At 45.3% G+C, this 17,138-nt stretch overlaps 1 protein-coding gene across 1 annotated transcript in view; it reads right to left on the bottom strand.

Annotated features, from left to right (window-relative positions):
• The window catches only part of PSTPIP1 (proline-serine-threonine phosphatase interacting protein 1), a 47,127-nt gene that overhangs the window by 5,737 nt on the left and 24,252 nt on the right, over positions 1-17,138 (bottom strand). Inside the window, exons 4-11 of the mRNA XM_062501328.1 lie at positions 11,932-11,966; positions 10,923-11,029; positions 9,007-9,069; positions 7,907-8,005; positions 6,195-6,240; positions 5,279-5,358; positions 2,866-2,964; positions 2,220-2,316 (exon numbers count right to left, since the gene is read on the bottom strand). Coding sequence (XP_062357312.1) covers positions 2,220-2,316; positions 2,866-2,964; positions 5,279-5,358; positions 6,195-6,240; positions 7,907-8,005; positions 9,007-9,069; positions 10,923-11,029; positions 11,932-11,966 — 626 coding nt within the window. The remainder of the gene's footprint in view (positions 1-2,219; positions 2,317-2,865; positions 2,965-5,278; positions 5,359-6,194; positions 6,241-7,906; positions 8,006-9,006; positions 9,070-10,922; positions 11,030-11,931; positions 11,967-17,138) is intronic.

Here is a 17,138-nt window from a genome sequence, read left to right as displayed (position 1 = left end):
GTGTGCTTGTGCGTTTCCCCACCTTTCATATCTCCCCCATCTGCCTCCTGAGAGCTTGTTTGCTGTTTACCCAGAGATATTTGGGTTTTGTTCTCTCAAACACATTTAGGTTGCAGTTCCTTCACTCTCCCCTTTGGTGTCGTTAAGGGTGAAATCGAGACCATTTCCGAGTGTAACTTTACAGATGAAATAGTTACAGATGGATTTGTTTGTCCCCGGTGTAGTTGCTCACAGCTGGTGGCCACACAGCCTTTCTGCCTGCTGGCTGTGAGAGCCAAACAAACGTGAGTGAAGCCTGTGATAGTATTTTATCTCAGCCCTGATAGCAGCAAGTTAAGAAAGACATTGGACTTGGGCTAAAGGTTACGTTGACATTCTCACACTGCATCAGCCAGGATAATGAGCAGAGCAGGCACATAGAGCTAGAGAGTGTGAAGAATCCCTACAAATAAGACTCACAGTAATTAGGGAGCTTTCTGACCAATTTAAGGGTCTCCTGTTGCCCTTCTGCATTGTCACCTTGGTGCAGTTTCCAGTCTAGAGGACATTGTAAGATTGGGTAGAAACGGAAGTGAGCAAGACCATCAAGAAGGTTGGGTCAGGATGAAGGTCTGCCACACAGTGCAAAATTACACATGGGATTCCTCCTGCATTTTGCAAATAATAGCACAGATCAACAGCTCACCACGTGCTACAGTGCAAACTCATTAGCCAGAGCTGTGGAGACATTATGATATTGCTTCCAGTACATGTCATCTTCTAGAAGGTGGCAAAAATAAAAACAAGAAAGAAAGTCAGGTTTTTCTTTGCCTTTCATAAAGCTCTCAAGGGTTTTTTCCACCTAGTTCTTATTAGAAATGACTCTGACATGGCCAAGAGCTTTTTGTAGAAATTTCCTAGGTGACTAGAGAATGACAAATCTCAAATAGGGAAAAATCCCCAAAAACCTAAAACAAACCAAAAAATATATCTTAGCTAAGAATTATACATTTCTTAGTATACAGAAGTTGTTTCACACTGTTGCAAGGCACAGTTCTCCTTTCTGCCACTGAAAATGTAATATTTTTCTGGGTAAATTCTCCTGTATCAATGATTTTAAATCCCCTATGTGAAGAAGACTGTAGCTGCAAAATGGCATTCAGTGCACCGCTATCAATATAATAATTATTAAAACATTCCCCAAATCCCAATTTTTAACCATCATAAGAGTAATGGCAAAGAGGCTGAGTGAAAAGCAGACTTCAGATAGCTCAGTGCTGAGTTAGTGGCAGCACCCAGTTCTGCTGAAGAAAGTCCTGGGGTGTAATTCCTGCCAGCATTGGGCTCTGCAGTGAAATCAAAGGGGTGGAACTTGTTCTTGTACGAGATGATTATCCCCAGGGATCAGGCCTTCACACCGCTGATTTTGTACCGGTACAACTGCTAGCATGGAAGGGTTTTATGAACTTTCTGGTGTTGCCTATTGAAGTGCTTGGGTGTGGTTTGTGGCCATCCATGTGACACATTAGAGAGCTCCTTTCCTGAGGAGTGTTTGGAGAACTCCTACCCTGGAGCAGCAGCTTTTCATTTTACAACTGCCCTTGCCTCATGCTGGGTTGATCTCCCTTTCAGCCCTGAAGTTCTGAGCACTGAAGTCAAGGAAAAGGCAGCTTTGGCTTGAATGGGCAGAGCCTGTGAACCTGACAGCAGTTCCGCGTGCTGGGACAAAGCCAATTGCATTCAGAATTTCCCCCAGCCAAAGTCTTGGCTTACACCAACAACTTCCTGAGAACAGAAAATTTGTTATTCCCCATTGTGCATGTGGAATAGAACAGGAAACTGGGTCCTGTGCTGCAGATGAAGACGCAGCACCTCTGTAAGGGGACACTGGGGTGCAGTTACACGGTCAGTTGGTTCTGGCTTGTCACCACTGCAGGAAGCTGAAGTTGCCATTTCTGCAAGGCAATTTGCCACCTCCTTAGCAGTGTCAGTTCAGCTGTAGTGTGAAATGAGCCTGGCTGCAAAGCCAAAAGATGATTTTTTCTTCTTTGGAGGGTTATTTTTAAGCTGTATCATTCTGCTATCCCACTTCAAGCACCACACGACAGCAGCACAGTGTGGGGGAAGTGAGCCATGGCAGGTAGGAACGAAAAGTTGGAGCAGAAACTCCTCCAGCTGGTTTCACCTCCAAAGGACGTGTACTGCACAAGCCATCTGACAAGAGCAGTAGGAATAATTACCTGGAGGTTGTGTTCCTGTCATTTTTGTCTTAATGAAGTAGTCTATGTCTGACTCTACAACACAGTTCTCCAAGCTGACCCGAACCTCTTCATACAGCTACAAAACAGAATCCAAGAGTTTAATTCAACTTTTAACATTTCATATTGAATTAGCAAACAATGCTCTTGCAGTAATTGTCCCCTTAAGAAACACTTTGTACTTGGTACATGTCTGACCTGACTGATCTTTAGCAGGTCCCTTGTACCAATATTCTTGTAAACACACCTATTTGTTTGTGCTCTGGATAGTCTTTAAAGAGAGCAGGACAAAGGCAGTCCAGGACTTTTCAATGCAGTAAAGAAATTAATAGCAGGAAGCAACCATTCAAAGTCAAATTCAGTGTATCCTTTACATCTTCCAGTTTTGAAGCCATGACTGGATGCCTTTTTTGAAATTGTGTCAGAGCCCAGATACACTCAGCTGAGTGTTTTGGTAGCAGGACACATTCCCCGGCAAACCAAGGAGGACACAGGTGAGTGCCACCAAGGGTGACACAGGCTGTCTGCATCCAGCCACACATCTGGATGGCATCCAGAGAGCAGCAGTGAGACACTGCCCTGGAGCCAGCACTGCAGAGAAGGGCAGGGCAGGCCAGGGCAGCTGTACCTCATCATCCTTCACACACTGCAGGGACAGCTGGTTGCAGTGCACCCACAGCGAATTCCGCAGGACTGTGATGCGGTCGCACTCCTGGAGCTGGAACACCTAAAGCCAAACAGGAAATGTGATGTGGCCTCTTGCTGTTGAGTTATTTGCTTTGCAGGCTGGGACAGGGCTGGGGATGCCAACCTATTCTGAAAAGGATGTACACCATTGTAAAGGATATTTTTTCAGTTGGTGGAGAAACTATATCTACTGTTTATGCTCAAAAATTTGCTCTAATTGGTTGCACCAAATTAAAGTTATAATTTAGAGACAAAAACAAAGCAAGGGAGAAGAATTCAGATCTGGATTTGACTGCTACCCCTGCTGTTTCAGACTCAGGGTCTGTCTGCTCGTCACACTGAAATCTTGATGTTTAACAGGTCAGCAGAGTACTGGCATAAAAGGGTTGTATTTATGTTAGAGGTAAAGCCAAAAGTATCTACGTCTGCCATCGAAAATGTCTCTCCAAACTTTTCTCTTCTGAAGGTACTTGAGGCACACTGGCTTTGACTCTGCATATCCAAGGTTATTTTTGTGGTAAAGACAAGGCATTTTTCTCTCTTCAGAGTTACTCTTTTCTCTCATCTGTCTGACTTCCTCGTGTTGCTGCACTGCTTAGGAAGAATGAAGGGGGCAGAGAGAGAAGTGTGAACCGATTTGTGGGAAGAGGCAGATAAGCTCTTTCTTTAAAAACTTTTAGAAAATCAAATCACCGATCTCTACATTGGAATGTTAAAAGTAGAACAAAAAGTGGAACAAGGTTTTGGTTTTCTATGAGGTGTGAAAATCTCAGATGCTTCCAGCCATCTGTCTCCATCTCTATTTGCTAGTCATTATGTCCAGAACACCACAAATGTATACAACATTCAGCAGAACACTAAGTTGGGTATGCTGCCTGCTGTCTAATAGCTTGCTGACAAAAAAAACAGAAAAAGGAATCTGTCAAGGGAGTAAGCTGCTGTGGGGACTGGTTTCTGAGAGTAAAAGCTTTTAAAGAGAACCTGCAAGGTGGAGAATGAGTATTTCAATTTTTTTATTTTCTGAACAGAAAGCATGCGGCCCTCAAGGCTGCTGAAACAGCACCAGAGCCAACAGGGAATTTTTCCAGGTAAATGGTGTCCTGTCAGGAAATGCAGTCAATCCAAGAGGGAAGTATGGTGACTCTGGGCTTCTAAGCCCTTGTCAGCACCCAGAAAAGCACAGCTGGGTGTTGTGTTTGACACATCCCTTGTGCTGCTGGAGAACCGGGGCATTCCATGACAATGTGACACAGCCCCTGTGACAAAGGCCAGCCCAGTGCTGCCCTTGCCAGCCAACACTTTCAGGCTGTGGTTGTCCAGCACTCAGTCAGAGATCCAAGAAACCCCAGCACTTCCAGATTCCCCACTATGCAGCCACAAGTGTAGGATTTTAAGCTGCTTTTTGTACTAATTGCTAGTTAAAAAAAAACCCCAAATAGTATCAATTCTTCTCTCTACAAGCACTTTTAAAAGAAGGCATTAAAGATGTCCTTTATGAATGGCTGTTTGGATTAAGCAGTGGGCAGGTCACAAGCTCTGTGGCTAGTCAGGATTTAGCCATACCAGACAAAAAAGAGCATGAGGTTGTGGAATGCTTTGCTGGTTTGTTGGCTTTTTAGGAAGGGAGAAAATATGCAACTTTGGAATGCTAAGGCTGGCATAATATCTGTGGATATGTTTGGCTCAGTTGTGGGGCTTTTCAGTCCTCTCAGAGAGGGAATATTTAAGAGAAAGCAGAGAACTGGAAAGGTATCCTTCCTGGCATTTTATTTTATGTGGAAATAAAGCCTGCAACAAGTAAATACAGAAAACCAGACTTCAGCAGATGGGCAAATGTACTCGAAGCATTACTGAGATCAAATGTGTGGCTGATTTGGATGCCAACCAGTTGTTGTAAATGGTTGTGCAAAACTTAATAGCCAAGTGCAAATCACCTTGTCCATCCTCATTAAAATGGAGGTAGAGACTTCTCTACCACCACCTTTCAAGTGAAAGATAATTTCATGGCAGAGGACAAATATTCTTGCAGGTGAATTTAAAGTGCTATGAAACATAAAGAGTGACTGGGGTATGTAGCAGTTCATATCCTGCTCCACCTCTCCCACCTCTGCACTTATTCCCCTCCTTTATTTTTACACAGGTGTGCTGACCAAGCAAGGAGAGTGTCAGTGAGACAGGAGCAGCTATATCTAAATAAGCTCAAGTTTTTGCAGTAATTTTGCAAAGACATCTGCTGAGACTCCACATAAAGCAAACAGAAAACCCCTCAGGATGGTATTTCAGACCTTAGACCGAAATCTCCCAATTAGATAAAATAAAGAGTGGGCAAACATCGCTGCAAAAGTAATGTTTACCTCACAGGTTTTGATATGTTCCTGTTCCCACTCTGTCCTGACCTTATCCAGCTGCTCGATGTTCTGTTTGTACACGTTCTCTGTAAACACAGAACAGAAACCACCAGTCAGGGGAAAAGTGATACAGCCTTTCTGTCTTTCCTCCTATTCTCCTTTCCTGTGATTCCTCCCCATCAGGCATGTGGTTTTCTTGAGAATCACAAGAATATGTGAGCTTGGAACTGGTGGGGCACAATTATTGTTGGGTTCTTTTCTTTGTAGCTATGTACTAGAGTAAGGATTCTGTCTGTATGGTTTGCAGATAATTATAAACCTTATGGTAGGGATAATATAATTGGGATGGGATAATCCTTTATGGGATAATACAATTCAGAGATGAAGAGCCTGGACCACGCTTGGGCATGAAGCATCTTTAGGCTCTTTCCTTCCCAAGGCAGCCAGGTGAGCCATGTGGTTTGGTGCGAGCTGTTCCATGAGCAGGGAGGGACAAGCCTGAGCTCCTGAGCTATCAGGTGTGTGCTGGCCTGTCCTCCTGGGCATACACACATTTGTGGCTGGAGATCACCACTGTGCTCATGCACATGGGCATGGGGGATCTGATTTGGACTGTCTCGGGGCAATTTGAGTGTCTGCTGTGCTTTCAAACTTTCTTCAAGAGCTTTTCTTCCCTGGGTGAAGTCCCTAAAGGAATTCTTCTGTAGATGCTTTAATGAAAGCAGGACACTGGAATTTCCACAGAGGGGGATGAAGGCTGATGACTGTCAGGTTGCTGCTCTTTAGAGCCTTCTTCATGAATCTTTGGGTAGGTGACTTTGGGAACCCTGACAGCCTGGCTGATTTGGATGTGTTCTATCTCAGTTCTGTGCTGGCAGACCTCTGGTGAGAAGAATCATAGTTCAGCTGCAAACAGCATCACCTGCTTCATTTGCTGCATCTCTGCATTGCTTGGCTTTGTTCTGGCTCTGAAACAGGAAAAGAAACACCGCAAATTAATTTCTGACATATTTTTGCTTCTGCCCCATTTTTTTGCGCTGCCTGCTCTCTCCCCCTCTAGGGGAAAGGCTTTAACTTGCAAGCACTTCCTGGCTGTCCCCCCTTTATGCATGGTTCTGCTGAATATGTGCTAAGGAGCAGGGACCAGAATTTCCCAGGTGCAACCATAGGTTCAATGACTTCAAGGGGAAGTTTTCCATTCAGACACCCCTGCAAGAGGAGCTCAGAGCCAGCATGATCCAGCCTGAAGCTGTGCCTGCTGGCTGAGTTGTTATTTCTCAATTGTTTGATGTGCTTTTCTAATAGATATTTATAAGCAGAAATAAATGGCAGTTAAAATTCTTCATCTTTCAAGCTCCTCATGTAATACTCAGATGAAAAGCACACAGCTTTTAAAATATTTTGCAAATGCCAGATTACTTCCCATAACAACTCAGAAGCCTAAATGCAAAATTCACTCTAAGTAGAAGTTCTCTGTTTTAAAAAGCTGCAGCTTTTAGCAAATGAGAAAACAGCAATCACTGACAGGTCTGTACTCGCAGGTCTTTCTGCACAGATGGTGATGCCAGCACAGTAATGCACCGCTCTAGACAGCAGTGTAATACATTCTTCCATCCTGCCCCTGAAGACATGGCTCAGGTAGGGGTTCTTATGATCATATTCCTCATCACAGCTGGCTGGGAGACGTGCAGTAAGCTGGGAACAGAAGCTTCACTCTTATTTGTTTCCTGGCCCAAACTGTTTGCAAATGCCAAGCAGAATTAAACAGCTTGTGAGCTGCCTCTGCATTCCCAACGTGCTGGCATGTGCAGGGAAGAAATGGCAATGGAGCACCCTGAGATCCTTCTGCATGAAAAGGAGCTGGGTCAGCTTTAGCTGCCATTGAAGCTGTGAAATGTTCTGGTGTCGTTTTGGCAGGGCCAGGATTCCATCCCCTCTTTGCAGCTAAGCTGCAGGGCTTTGCTCATCAAAGATTAGGGAATGCTGGAAATAAAATGTTCTGATGCTGTTTTTAGAGTCTCCACACCACCCCCCCCACAATCTCCTTGAGATGATTTTTGATCCTTTTTGCTTACACTGCACTGATTTTTATTGAGCCAAAGGGAGTTCATTTGTTTTGTTTTCTCCATCTGTTTCACTGTAAAATGTTCCCATTAAAAGTTAGTGAATTGTCAGCTACAAGTATCAAGACGATGCAATGAATGACTGCAGTGCCTTAATTTCCAATGATTTATTTTTTGAGTCTGTAGGTTTAGCTGAAATTAAACTCACCATAAGGAGAAAAATGTTGAGGAAAAATATGCATTTTAATGTAAGATACTATACCTACTAAGTGTAAGAGACCAAAAGGCAAATCTAACTGCATGACATATTTTTGACTTGTTTCTTTTTCTTAATGAATAATTTCAGAGAAATTTCTCATTCAGTTTCCTTTAAGGATTCATAAAGCAATTGGATCACAGCCTGGGTTAAATTAATTAGATAACTTAGTCCCTCCTCAGAGGATTCTTTGGAGTTTATTTGAAGACAAAGCCCCTGGCATGGTGTAGAATGGGTTGGTGAATTGTATTCTCTCGTACCTTGAGAAGGTGAGCCCCCAGTTTTGCCTGTGCAGAGCACTCCCATCTCAGGTACCTTTTCTGTTTGCTTTTGGCTGCCTGAAGCACTGGTGCGTTCCAAGGACTGCTCAGCCTCATCCGCCTCCCTGCACTTCTGCTCGTAGCTCTTCTTGGACTGGGGGAAATGAAATCAAATGTGAGGCTCTGTGAGGCTGCCTTCCCCCCCACCAGTGATGTTCCACCACTTTCTCGTTTGCAGTTTGGGGGAGCAAATCAGTGCCCAGTTTGGGCAATAGAAAAAAAATCCCAGTGACACCATAAGGAGTTAAAAAATAGAACAGGAACATTGGAGTAGGGGCTGACAGCATAAATGGTATCCTTTTCCTGCAGCCCTGAAATTGTTTGCTTTGTACAACTGAAACTCTCTGCAGATGTGAAGAATGCCCAAGCTGCTCTGACAACACTGGTGCATCAGGCATCTGCCCAAGCAGCCATGGAAAGATGAAAATGGAAGCCCAGGTTCTCGGGGTGGCCCTGGGGTGGGTTGTCATCTGTTGCCTTGGCCATTGCTGTAAGCTGTGAGGCAGAGCCAGCACCCCAGAGGCAACAATCTTGGTGTAGTTCTCAGAAGCAAGAGAAATCTTTATTTGCACCAAAACATCTCTGTATCTTAGAGATGCACTTAGAACAACCACATTTCAAAGAAAAAATTGTTAGTACACTTCCAGCTGTAACACTGACAGGCCTGCAACTACTTTCCTTTAGAAGCAGATGCCTCGTTGGAAACCAAACCCAGCTCCCTGTAGTTTCTGTACCTGCAAGCTTTCCAGCTGGAGAGGATTCTTCCTGCCCACAAGATTCCCTCACTGTTCTTAAAATTGTACTTACAAACACTGAAAAATTATATTTACTCCTCTAAGTACCCTTGCCTAGAAAGAATTAAATCCTGTTTGACCTGGGGCACTGTTCATCCTGTATTAACCTTCTGGAGCCTTTTCAGTGGGTGCAGCAGGGAAGATCAGCTTCCTCCTCACAGCAGGAATGACATCTTCCATCTCTCACACACTCTTGCACACTCACACAGCTTTGACCTTTCTTTAAATAGAGGTACATGTGATAGAGATTTTACTAGAGCCAGTTTGCATCAGGAAGCCTGCTCAAGCCCACCCTGCTTACCTCCATGGTTTTCTTATACTGGGACAACTTGCTCTTTTGCATCCGCTCCATTGCAGACTCATACTGTAAGAAACACACACAAGTCAGCATTTCTTGCTTTGCACTTCTTCCTCCCCTCTCCAGCAGTAGGATTAGGAGAAACACAGTCAGGGCCTTTCTATAAGCCACCTACCTGTGGGCAAAATTAACTTCAGTCTGCTTTTATAAATGACAGGTTTCTAAGTGATACAGAGAGCATCAAAGTGTCAGGTAAAAAATAATCCCAAATAATTCTTCTTCGGTGGTTTCCATTAATAGCAGAGAGGATAGATCTTCATTTTCTTCCTTGTTTTATTTTTTTTCTTAAGGAGATGAACTACTGCAACACCTAGTCACAGTGGGCTCTGCCAGCAGGGCTCCTTTGCTGGTGCCAGACTGACCCACACGTCTGCAGACCAAACTACTGTCTCACCCACATGAGCACAGGTGGTAGTCCATTTTCAATCCAAGCAATTCCTGTCTCTCTTTTATATTCCACTGCTTCTGGCACCTTTATGCTCAGTGTGATTTGATTTCCATGCTGGAGTCATCTGGGCAGTGTTGGAAGGACAGTGCTGGATTCTCTTTCATGGCTTTAGTTGTGATATGCCCAGCTTTATGCGTCAATGAGATACACTCCTGCTGGCAGGGGATAGATTTCTTCAGGGGGACTTCTGATCCTTTAATCTTTACATTCTGCTCAAGCAAAACTCTCTCCAGGGCTACCCAGCTGCTTGTTTCACATTGGGTATGGTCCTGAGACAGCTACAGTACAACACAAATCACAGCATTTTGGGAGGTTACCAAAACTGCTGACACCATCCAGTGTGTCTAATGTTGGCTTCCTCACAGCCACATGCTGGACAGAGAAAAAAAGCTTATCTAAGACTCCAAAGCAGGTTTTCCTTTTTAGTTTTCCCAGGCCCCTCTAACTGTTCCCAGTTACCGGCTTACAGGAGGGAGCCTCTCTGCACATCCCAGTGACAAAGGGAGTGGGGGACAAACACTGATAAAAGTGGTGCCCACTGTCTGTCTTTTAATGCCTTATTTGCTTCATCAGAACACTGCCAATCTCAAATCTCAGTAGCAACACTGGTTTCACCCACTTTCATACTCATAATTCTTTGCTATTCCAAGTTCCTGTGTGTCAGGGCTTGTAGACACGTGATTTTTTTGGCACTGGACACTGGCTATATGTATTTTCACCTGCTTAAAATTAGCAAAGAAAGGAATATTTATTTTACTCCTCCATCAGTCAGTGCTGTCAGAGTGAAGGGATGGTCCTGTCTTTGCCTTCAACCCCATGGACCCAGAGAAGGTTTGAGAGTGGTCACTGCTGTCTCTATTGAGAGCTATTTTTCAAGACACTTAGGGCTTGATAAGGTCATAGGGGATGAAATGGCCTTAAATATACCGAAGTTTTTTATTATGCAACATCAACTAGATGCTACTTATTCCATGTATTTCGAATTCAGCATATATTTGTGTTGCATTCAGCATGACATTAATTTGCTTTCATGTTTTTAAATGTTTGTGTTACAGCTTTATTTAGTGCATGTTGGAGATTGTGTAGGGTGATATGAAAGAAACTCACTAGCAAGGGTATAAAAAAGAGAAAAGGAAGTATTAGGTTATTACAGAAATGATAATAACAGCATATGCAGTTACACCAGAGAGAGTAAAAGGGACTAAAACCTCTGTCTCCTGAGTTCAGGGCACTACTTTATTTCCAGCTGGGATCAGAAAGAGATTTTTGTTCCACAGTCTTGTCTATAGAGGGAGCAGGGCATGCTGGTAATGTTTTATCATCTTTTGCAGAATTCCCAGCCTATGGCTGGATCAGGTCACCAGCATGGACCACTGACCCAATCTGTTTCAACATTTCTCTGTTATCTCACCTTTTTTCTTTGCTCCTTCTGCCTTTCTCGGAACTCTTCTATTCCTTTCAGTTCTTCCTTCAGCATCACTGCCAGCTGGATATGAGAATTTCCAACACTTTCAATTTCTAAAGCAAATCAGAATTCATATTCAGTCACTGGGAATGTCTTTAAAGATAAAGTCACATTTCTGGGAGATGTTTCTGTGATGTGGCTGCCCTATGAGTTGTCACAAGCAGGGCAGCCTTAAAAAAGGTCTCCTTGTGTTTCTACATGCACTGACATTGCTGAGGGTTCAAGAACAGAGTGAGTGTGTTTCTTCATGGTCCCATTTACCCCCCTTCCTTTGTGACTGAGGGTCAGGAGCTGTGGTGCAGAGGGAGGGAAGAAGCTCTGGCCTCCATCATCCCTGTGTGCTTTGCCCTGGCTGTGCTGCTGGGCTGTCACTGCTCTTGTCAGTCATTAGATGAGGTTGTACGCTGAGAATTTCCAAGGATCAGCCAAGATGGATTGAATTTCAGAGCACCTGGCTGGTGCTGTTTGAAATGGCTGGGAACTTCTCTGCATTTGTCAACTTCAGTGCCCCTGAAATGGAACCCTGCATTTTCCAGAAATGCTGAGCTCGCCCACCCAGGCCCTAAAAATACTCAGGGCAGCAGCTGCTTTTCAAGAGGGAGTTTTGGTGTACACAGCAGGTGCCAGTGACCAGGTACAGTGTCCTATTGGTTGTCATGGTGCTGCATTTTGTGTGCCTGAAAGGCTTTCATAGAGCTTTGGGCACATTTAGGAAGCTGGTTTGGTGTCAGTGGTTTGCAGAAAAGGGAACAGATTCATATCTTGTGACTTGACCCAGATAAAATTTACTTGAAGAACAAGCCATTTTCGTTGCCACCAGATCGAGTAGGCATCCATTTTCTCCCCTCTTTATACTCCAGGCTGTGAAAGAAAACCTGGGAATGGTGTGGGGAACAGGTCGAACACATTGGGTGCCTGTGTTTCCCAGGTCAGAAGGGAACAGGGAAATACTCACGTTGCTTGAGCATCTCAAATGCTGCCTTCAGTGTGCTGTGGGGCAGAAACGAGACACTTTATTAGTGGCTTCTAAGGGTGGGTTGTGAATCCATGGAAAAAACTTTCCCTCAGAACTTCAAAGATCCACACAGAGATAAAACCCTCAATGGCTTCGTAATAAAAGCTGACCGTGCTAACAAGCGCAACAGCATCAATCTGTTACCATCAGGAAACACAATAAAATGCTCCATGAAGCAGGGAATTGCACCACTCCTTCTGTGCACCCTCTTCCTCCGTCACACTGTATTTGTGACCGTCAATGTTAACAGGCGTTTCTCTCGTCTTGCAACATGCAGGGAGACACGAGTGAAACGCTGCCGGCCGGGGGGGAATTGGGGTTTTTGGGGCAGTAGCCTGAAGGGTGGAGCGAAACCTGAAAGGTGAAATAAGCGCAGCAGCTCCAGCACCGCACCTGCCGAGCACTCCCGTGCGGCCCCTGCCACATCCCGCACACAATCCCTGCTCCTGTCCAGCATCCCGCACACAATCCCTGCTCCTGTCCAGCATCCCGCACACAATCCCGGCCCCTGCCACATCCCGCACACAATCCCTGCTCCTGTCACATCCCGCACACAATCCCTGCTCCTGCCACATCCCGCACACAATCCCTGCTCCTGTCCAGCATCCCGCACACAATCCCGGCCCCTGCCACATCCCGCACACAATCCCTGCTCCTGCCACATCCCGCACACAATCCCTGCTCCTGTCCAGCATCCCGCACACAATCCCTGCTCCTGCCACATCCCGCACACAATCCCGGCCCCTGCCACATCCCGCACACAATCCCTGCTCCTGTCCAGCATCCCGCACACAATCCCTGCTCCTGCCACATCCCGCACACAATCCCTGCTCCTGTCCAGCATCCCGCACACAATCCCGGCCCCTGCCACATCCCGGACACAATGCCGGTTCCTGCCACATCCCGCACACAATCTCTGCTCCTGTCCAGCATCCCGCACACAATCCCGGCCCCTGCCACATCCCGCACACAATCCCTGCTCCTGTCCAGCATCCCGCACACAATCCCTGCTCCTGCCACATCCCGCACACAATCCCGGCTCCTGCCACATCCCGCACACAATCCCGGCTCCTGTCCAGCATCCCGCACACAATGCCGGTTCCTGCCACATCCCGCACACAATCCCGCCCCTCTGCCGTATCCCACCGGCACAGCATGAGAAATAAATAAGCCGTGCTGGAGACCCGGCCGCGCTGCTCAGCACGGAGCTGCTGGATGCAGCCACATGGCTCAGTGGGACACGAGAGGCAATCACAGACTCATGTCCTGACCTTGGCTACGGCAGGGTCCCGTTCTGGAAGGCACCAGAGAAACCAGCACAGATGTGATGAGAGAACACAAGGTGTGTAAAAGGCATTTTTAACTTAAATCGCTCTAGCTCTGAATGTGCAGGCTGGCAGAGCATTTGCATGGCCAGAAGCCAGGCTGGGGTGTGTCTTGGAAGATTTTCATATCTAGAAATGACGTCTTGAAGCTCCAGAGTGTGCTGTCCCTGGAAGGAATCTGTTCTGGGCTCTCCATGTAGCCCTGGTGTGCCCCAGGCAGGGCCCTGGGAGGAGCTGGTGAATGCAGAGCCCCGAATCTCCCCGGAGAGCCCAGGAGAGGCTGCTAGCACTTCCCAGCCATGAGCAGCCAACAGGGGCAATGAAATCTGCATCTCTTGGGCCATTTTGGGAGCTTCAGAGGCACAGGAAGGATCCTAATTGCCCTTTGTTAATTTAGGCTGGACATCTGTTTCCTGATCAAAGCTTGCTCTCCCAGCAGCAAGGCTGCCTTGCCAGGAAAATGAGAAAAATGCATACATGAGGGGAAAGGTTGAGCCTGTCCTCAGCAAAAAACCATTCCAGATCTAAGTTTGTAGAAATACAAGGAAAAAGCTTTCAGACAGAAAAGAAGAGCTGCTTCATTTTTCATATTTCAATTAGTTTGTGGTGAATCTCCTGAGATAAGCCAGGGAGAACATTCTAGATGTTCTAGGTTATCTTTTAAAGTGTTTTCCTAACAATGTTTATATATTTGAAGGTTTATTTTGTAAAAAGTTAGGCTGGTGTGAAACTAAATTTTCACACCACAAAGGAAACAAGCGGTATTCATTTCACCTAATTAAAAGTGTGACAAGTTGAATAATTCACCTAATTAAAAGACAAGTTGAATATCAGCAGCTATCATCAGGTAGCTTTTTTCTTATCTAAAAGGTCTAATGGATATTTTGAAAAAATAAATATATACAAGGAATAAAATTTTCTTTTCTAGTCAGTAATTTCTAATAGGAGGTGGGGAATGTGCTAACAACTTCATGTCTGAAACAGGTAAATTCTGGAATTTAAAAAATAGAGGGCACTTGGAAACTGGGCATACTGTTTGCATTCTGTGTTGATTTATCTTTCTCAGATATTTTTTTCCCTTTGTTGTTGGTGATTCAAGTTATGCAAAAACTGGCAAAATTGCTGTAGTGGATAATGAAAAATAGCACTTTCTCAGTATATATATCAAGGACAAAAGCAATTTGCTGCCTTTCTGGTTTGCAGGTACCTGAACTTGCAGAGCAATTCATGGCCACAAGCTCCCCCTGGAGCTGCTCTCCTTTTCCTGGCCCTCTGTAAGGCCAGGGGGGTCTCTGGTGCAATAATGCATCTGGCTGTGACCCACAGAGGGATCAGTTTGTCCCTGCATGATTTCTAATGGCCTTTTCAGAAATCTCTGGCTTTTTCCTCCTTGCATAAAAGATTTGTCCAGCCAATTCTATAGCTGCTGACTGGTGCAAGTAGATTGAAATAGACTAAAGCCACTTCCTTCCTTATTTTTATAATAATTATCTAAAATCGGTGCATTGGATCCTTACATCCTTACAGGGTTTAAGGAGGCCACAAATATGTCATCATGCCATGTTATACATGTGGGAAAGAATAAATCAATCCAATTTTGACCTGTGGATCCATCAGGACTCCCTTTACGACTCCTCGGCTGCAGCAGCAGTGCCAGAGATTTGCTCCTGGATGTTCTGATGATCTCAATGAACTATTTCAGTGCTTCAGAGGGTTTAATGGAAGTGACTCCTAGAGCTGATATATGGATGAGTTTTAATTCTGTCTGTGCTGGTGTGAATGTACAGCACTTCTTACCTATTGCTTCTGGGTGGGTTTGGCTTTCTAACAGGATTGATATGGGATCTACTCTGAGGCATCCAAAGTGAGAACATTCACTGTCCTGGGCACTTTGAAAGAGGGTTTTACCCTCAGTGGATGCTGCTGCTTAGCATTCTACTAATAATTTATTTATTTTTTTTTTGGTGTGGGTGTGTGTTTGTCCTGTGGCTAAATTAGAAAAACCTAGGGTTGAAAACAATTCAAGCATCACTGAATTTGACACCATTTTTTTTTAATTGTTCACTTCTGAGATTTCCCCATACATTCTAGAAGACTGTTAAGCTGCTCTGGTTAAACACAGAGCTCAAGCCTTCCCTCTGGGCACTCCCACATGAAAAATCCCGCAGATGTCTCCTTAAAAGTAAGGCTGCACACAAATTTACTCTGTGTGTTTTTACCCCCTATTGTACATTTAAAGATTCGATTTGTCAAAATTCATTCTGGGCAGAAACAGGAAAGCCTGGTTCTGAAATAAGAGGGAACAGCCAGAGCCTCTCACCAGCTACGCAGCAATTTCAAGGGGGCTTTGCCATCTAGTGGCCACGATATTCTCACTGCCTTGGTTTGGCTTTTTATGCTTTTTTTCTGCTTTCTCTCTCTTTGTTTTTGGACCATGTTTTTGCTGAAACACTGACCTGTGATGGGCAGTCCTCTGTGCCACGGGGACCATCAGGAATTGCTCTGTTGGCCTGCTTCACAGCCATCAAAAGCTGAATTTTGTGGCACCAGAGATGTAATTAGCAGAGCCCTGCCAGTGGCAGTGCTTCGGTGACAGCTATTCTCACCATGTAAACTACTGCACCACACTCTTTTGTCTGTTTAAACTTTTTCAACTTTAAGCTTGATAATTTGGGCATTTTACCCCAGTACTTTGCCTTTAGACACTGGGTTAACTGAGTAATTCAGAGAGTCCCTTTATAACTTGCACACAGGAAGGTAAAACAGGTTCTTCTAACCGGAAAACCACAGATCGTTTTTAATTTTCTTTCTTTTCTACCTTTGCTTGGTGAATAGAAGTGTGAAATAACCCCACCTTCCTTTCTGGTAGGTTTCTATTTTGACATCCGTACACTCTACAATGTTCAGTTGTTCTTGTGATTTTTAAAAATACCTTTTCTGAAAGTGAGAGAAGTCTGTGCCAGATGAACCCTACAGACAGCTCCCAGCAGGCCTGTCCTCCTCCAGTAACGTGGATCCCAAAAGCAGAGTTGTGAGACCCTGCCGTGACAGTCCCCTCTGAGGCCACCCTCAACATCTGCCTGTCCTCCTGGCATACAGGGAACACCCAGGGTGGTTTTACCAACAATTCCTGCCGTGAAGCCCAGTGGTGGCAGCGAAGTGCAGAGAGACATGTCTGAAATCATCTGGTCTCAAATATTTCACACCTGGCACTGTGTCTGCTGGCAAAAGAGAAGGGAAGGGAGAGGAGTTGTGCTCTTTTAAAAGGGAGGTGACTGAGACACCACCCAGCCCTAGGCCAGGCACACAGCAGGGTCTGACCTTCTTTAGTGGGCATGCAGTAAAAACATTGAAGAATGGATTTTGCCAGGATGTTTTCCTGTTCTCAGAGGAGCTACAAACAGAAAGGCAGCACCCCTCAGTGCAGCCCTCAGTGGAAGGGTTTGTGTCCAGGTCCCAGCTGGGCTGTGATGTGGAGCCACATGAGTTGTCAGATCAGCTGCTGCAGAGGCCGCACTGTGCACCAGCCTGGGCTGGGTGACAGCTTTGGGATTTTGTGGCTTTCATGGAAGCAGCAACCTGTGTGCTGTGGGGTGTTCACATCCATGTTCTGCTGCTTGGATATTTCCAGGTGTGAGTCAGGAGTGGCAGCAGCCCTGAACCGAGGGGAAGAGGGCTGTGTCATCACTCCAGGGAAGCTCACTGGGAGCGCAGACACGTCACCCCAGATTTTACTGGGCCAGGGCAGCAAACATGTTCCATGCTCCATGTTCCTTCTCCTCCCTGTAAATCTGTGCCCATAGACAACAAATTAAATCCTTT

Source organism: Cinclus cinclus, chromosome 13 (genome assembly GCF_963662255.1).
Source record: "Cinclus cinclus chromosome 13, bCinCin1.1, whole genome shotgun sequence".
In the NCBI taxonomy this organism is placed as follows: Eukaryota; Metazoa; Chordata; class Aves; order Passeriformes; family Cinclidae; genus Cinclus; species Cinclus cinclus.
Note: the sequence above shows the minus strand (reverse complement) of the source record. Positions and strands in the feature narration are given on the sequence as shown.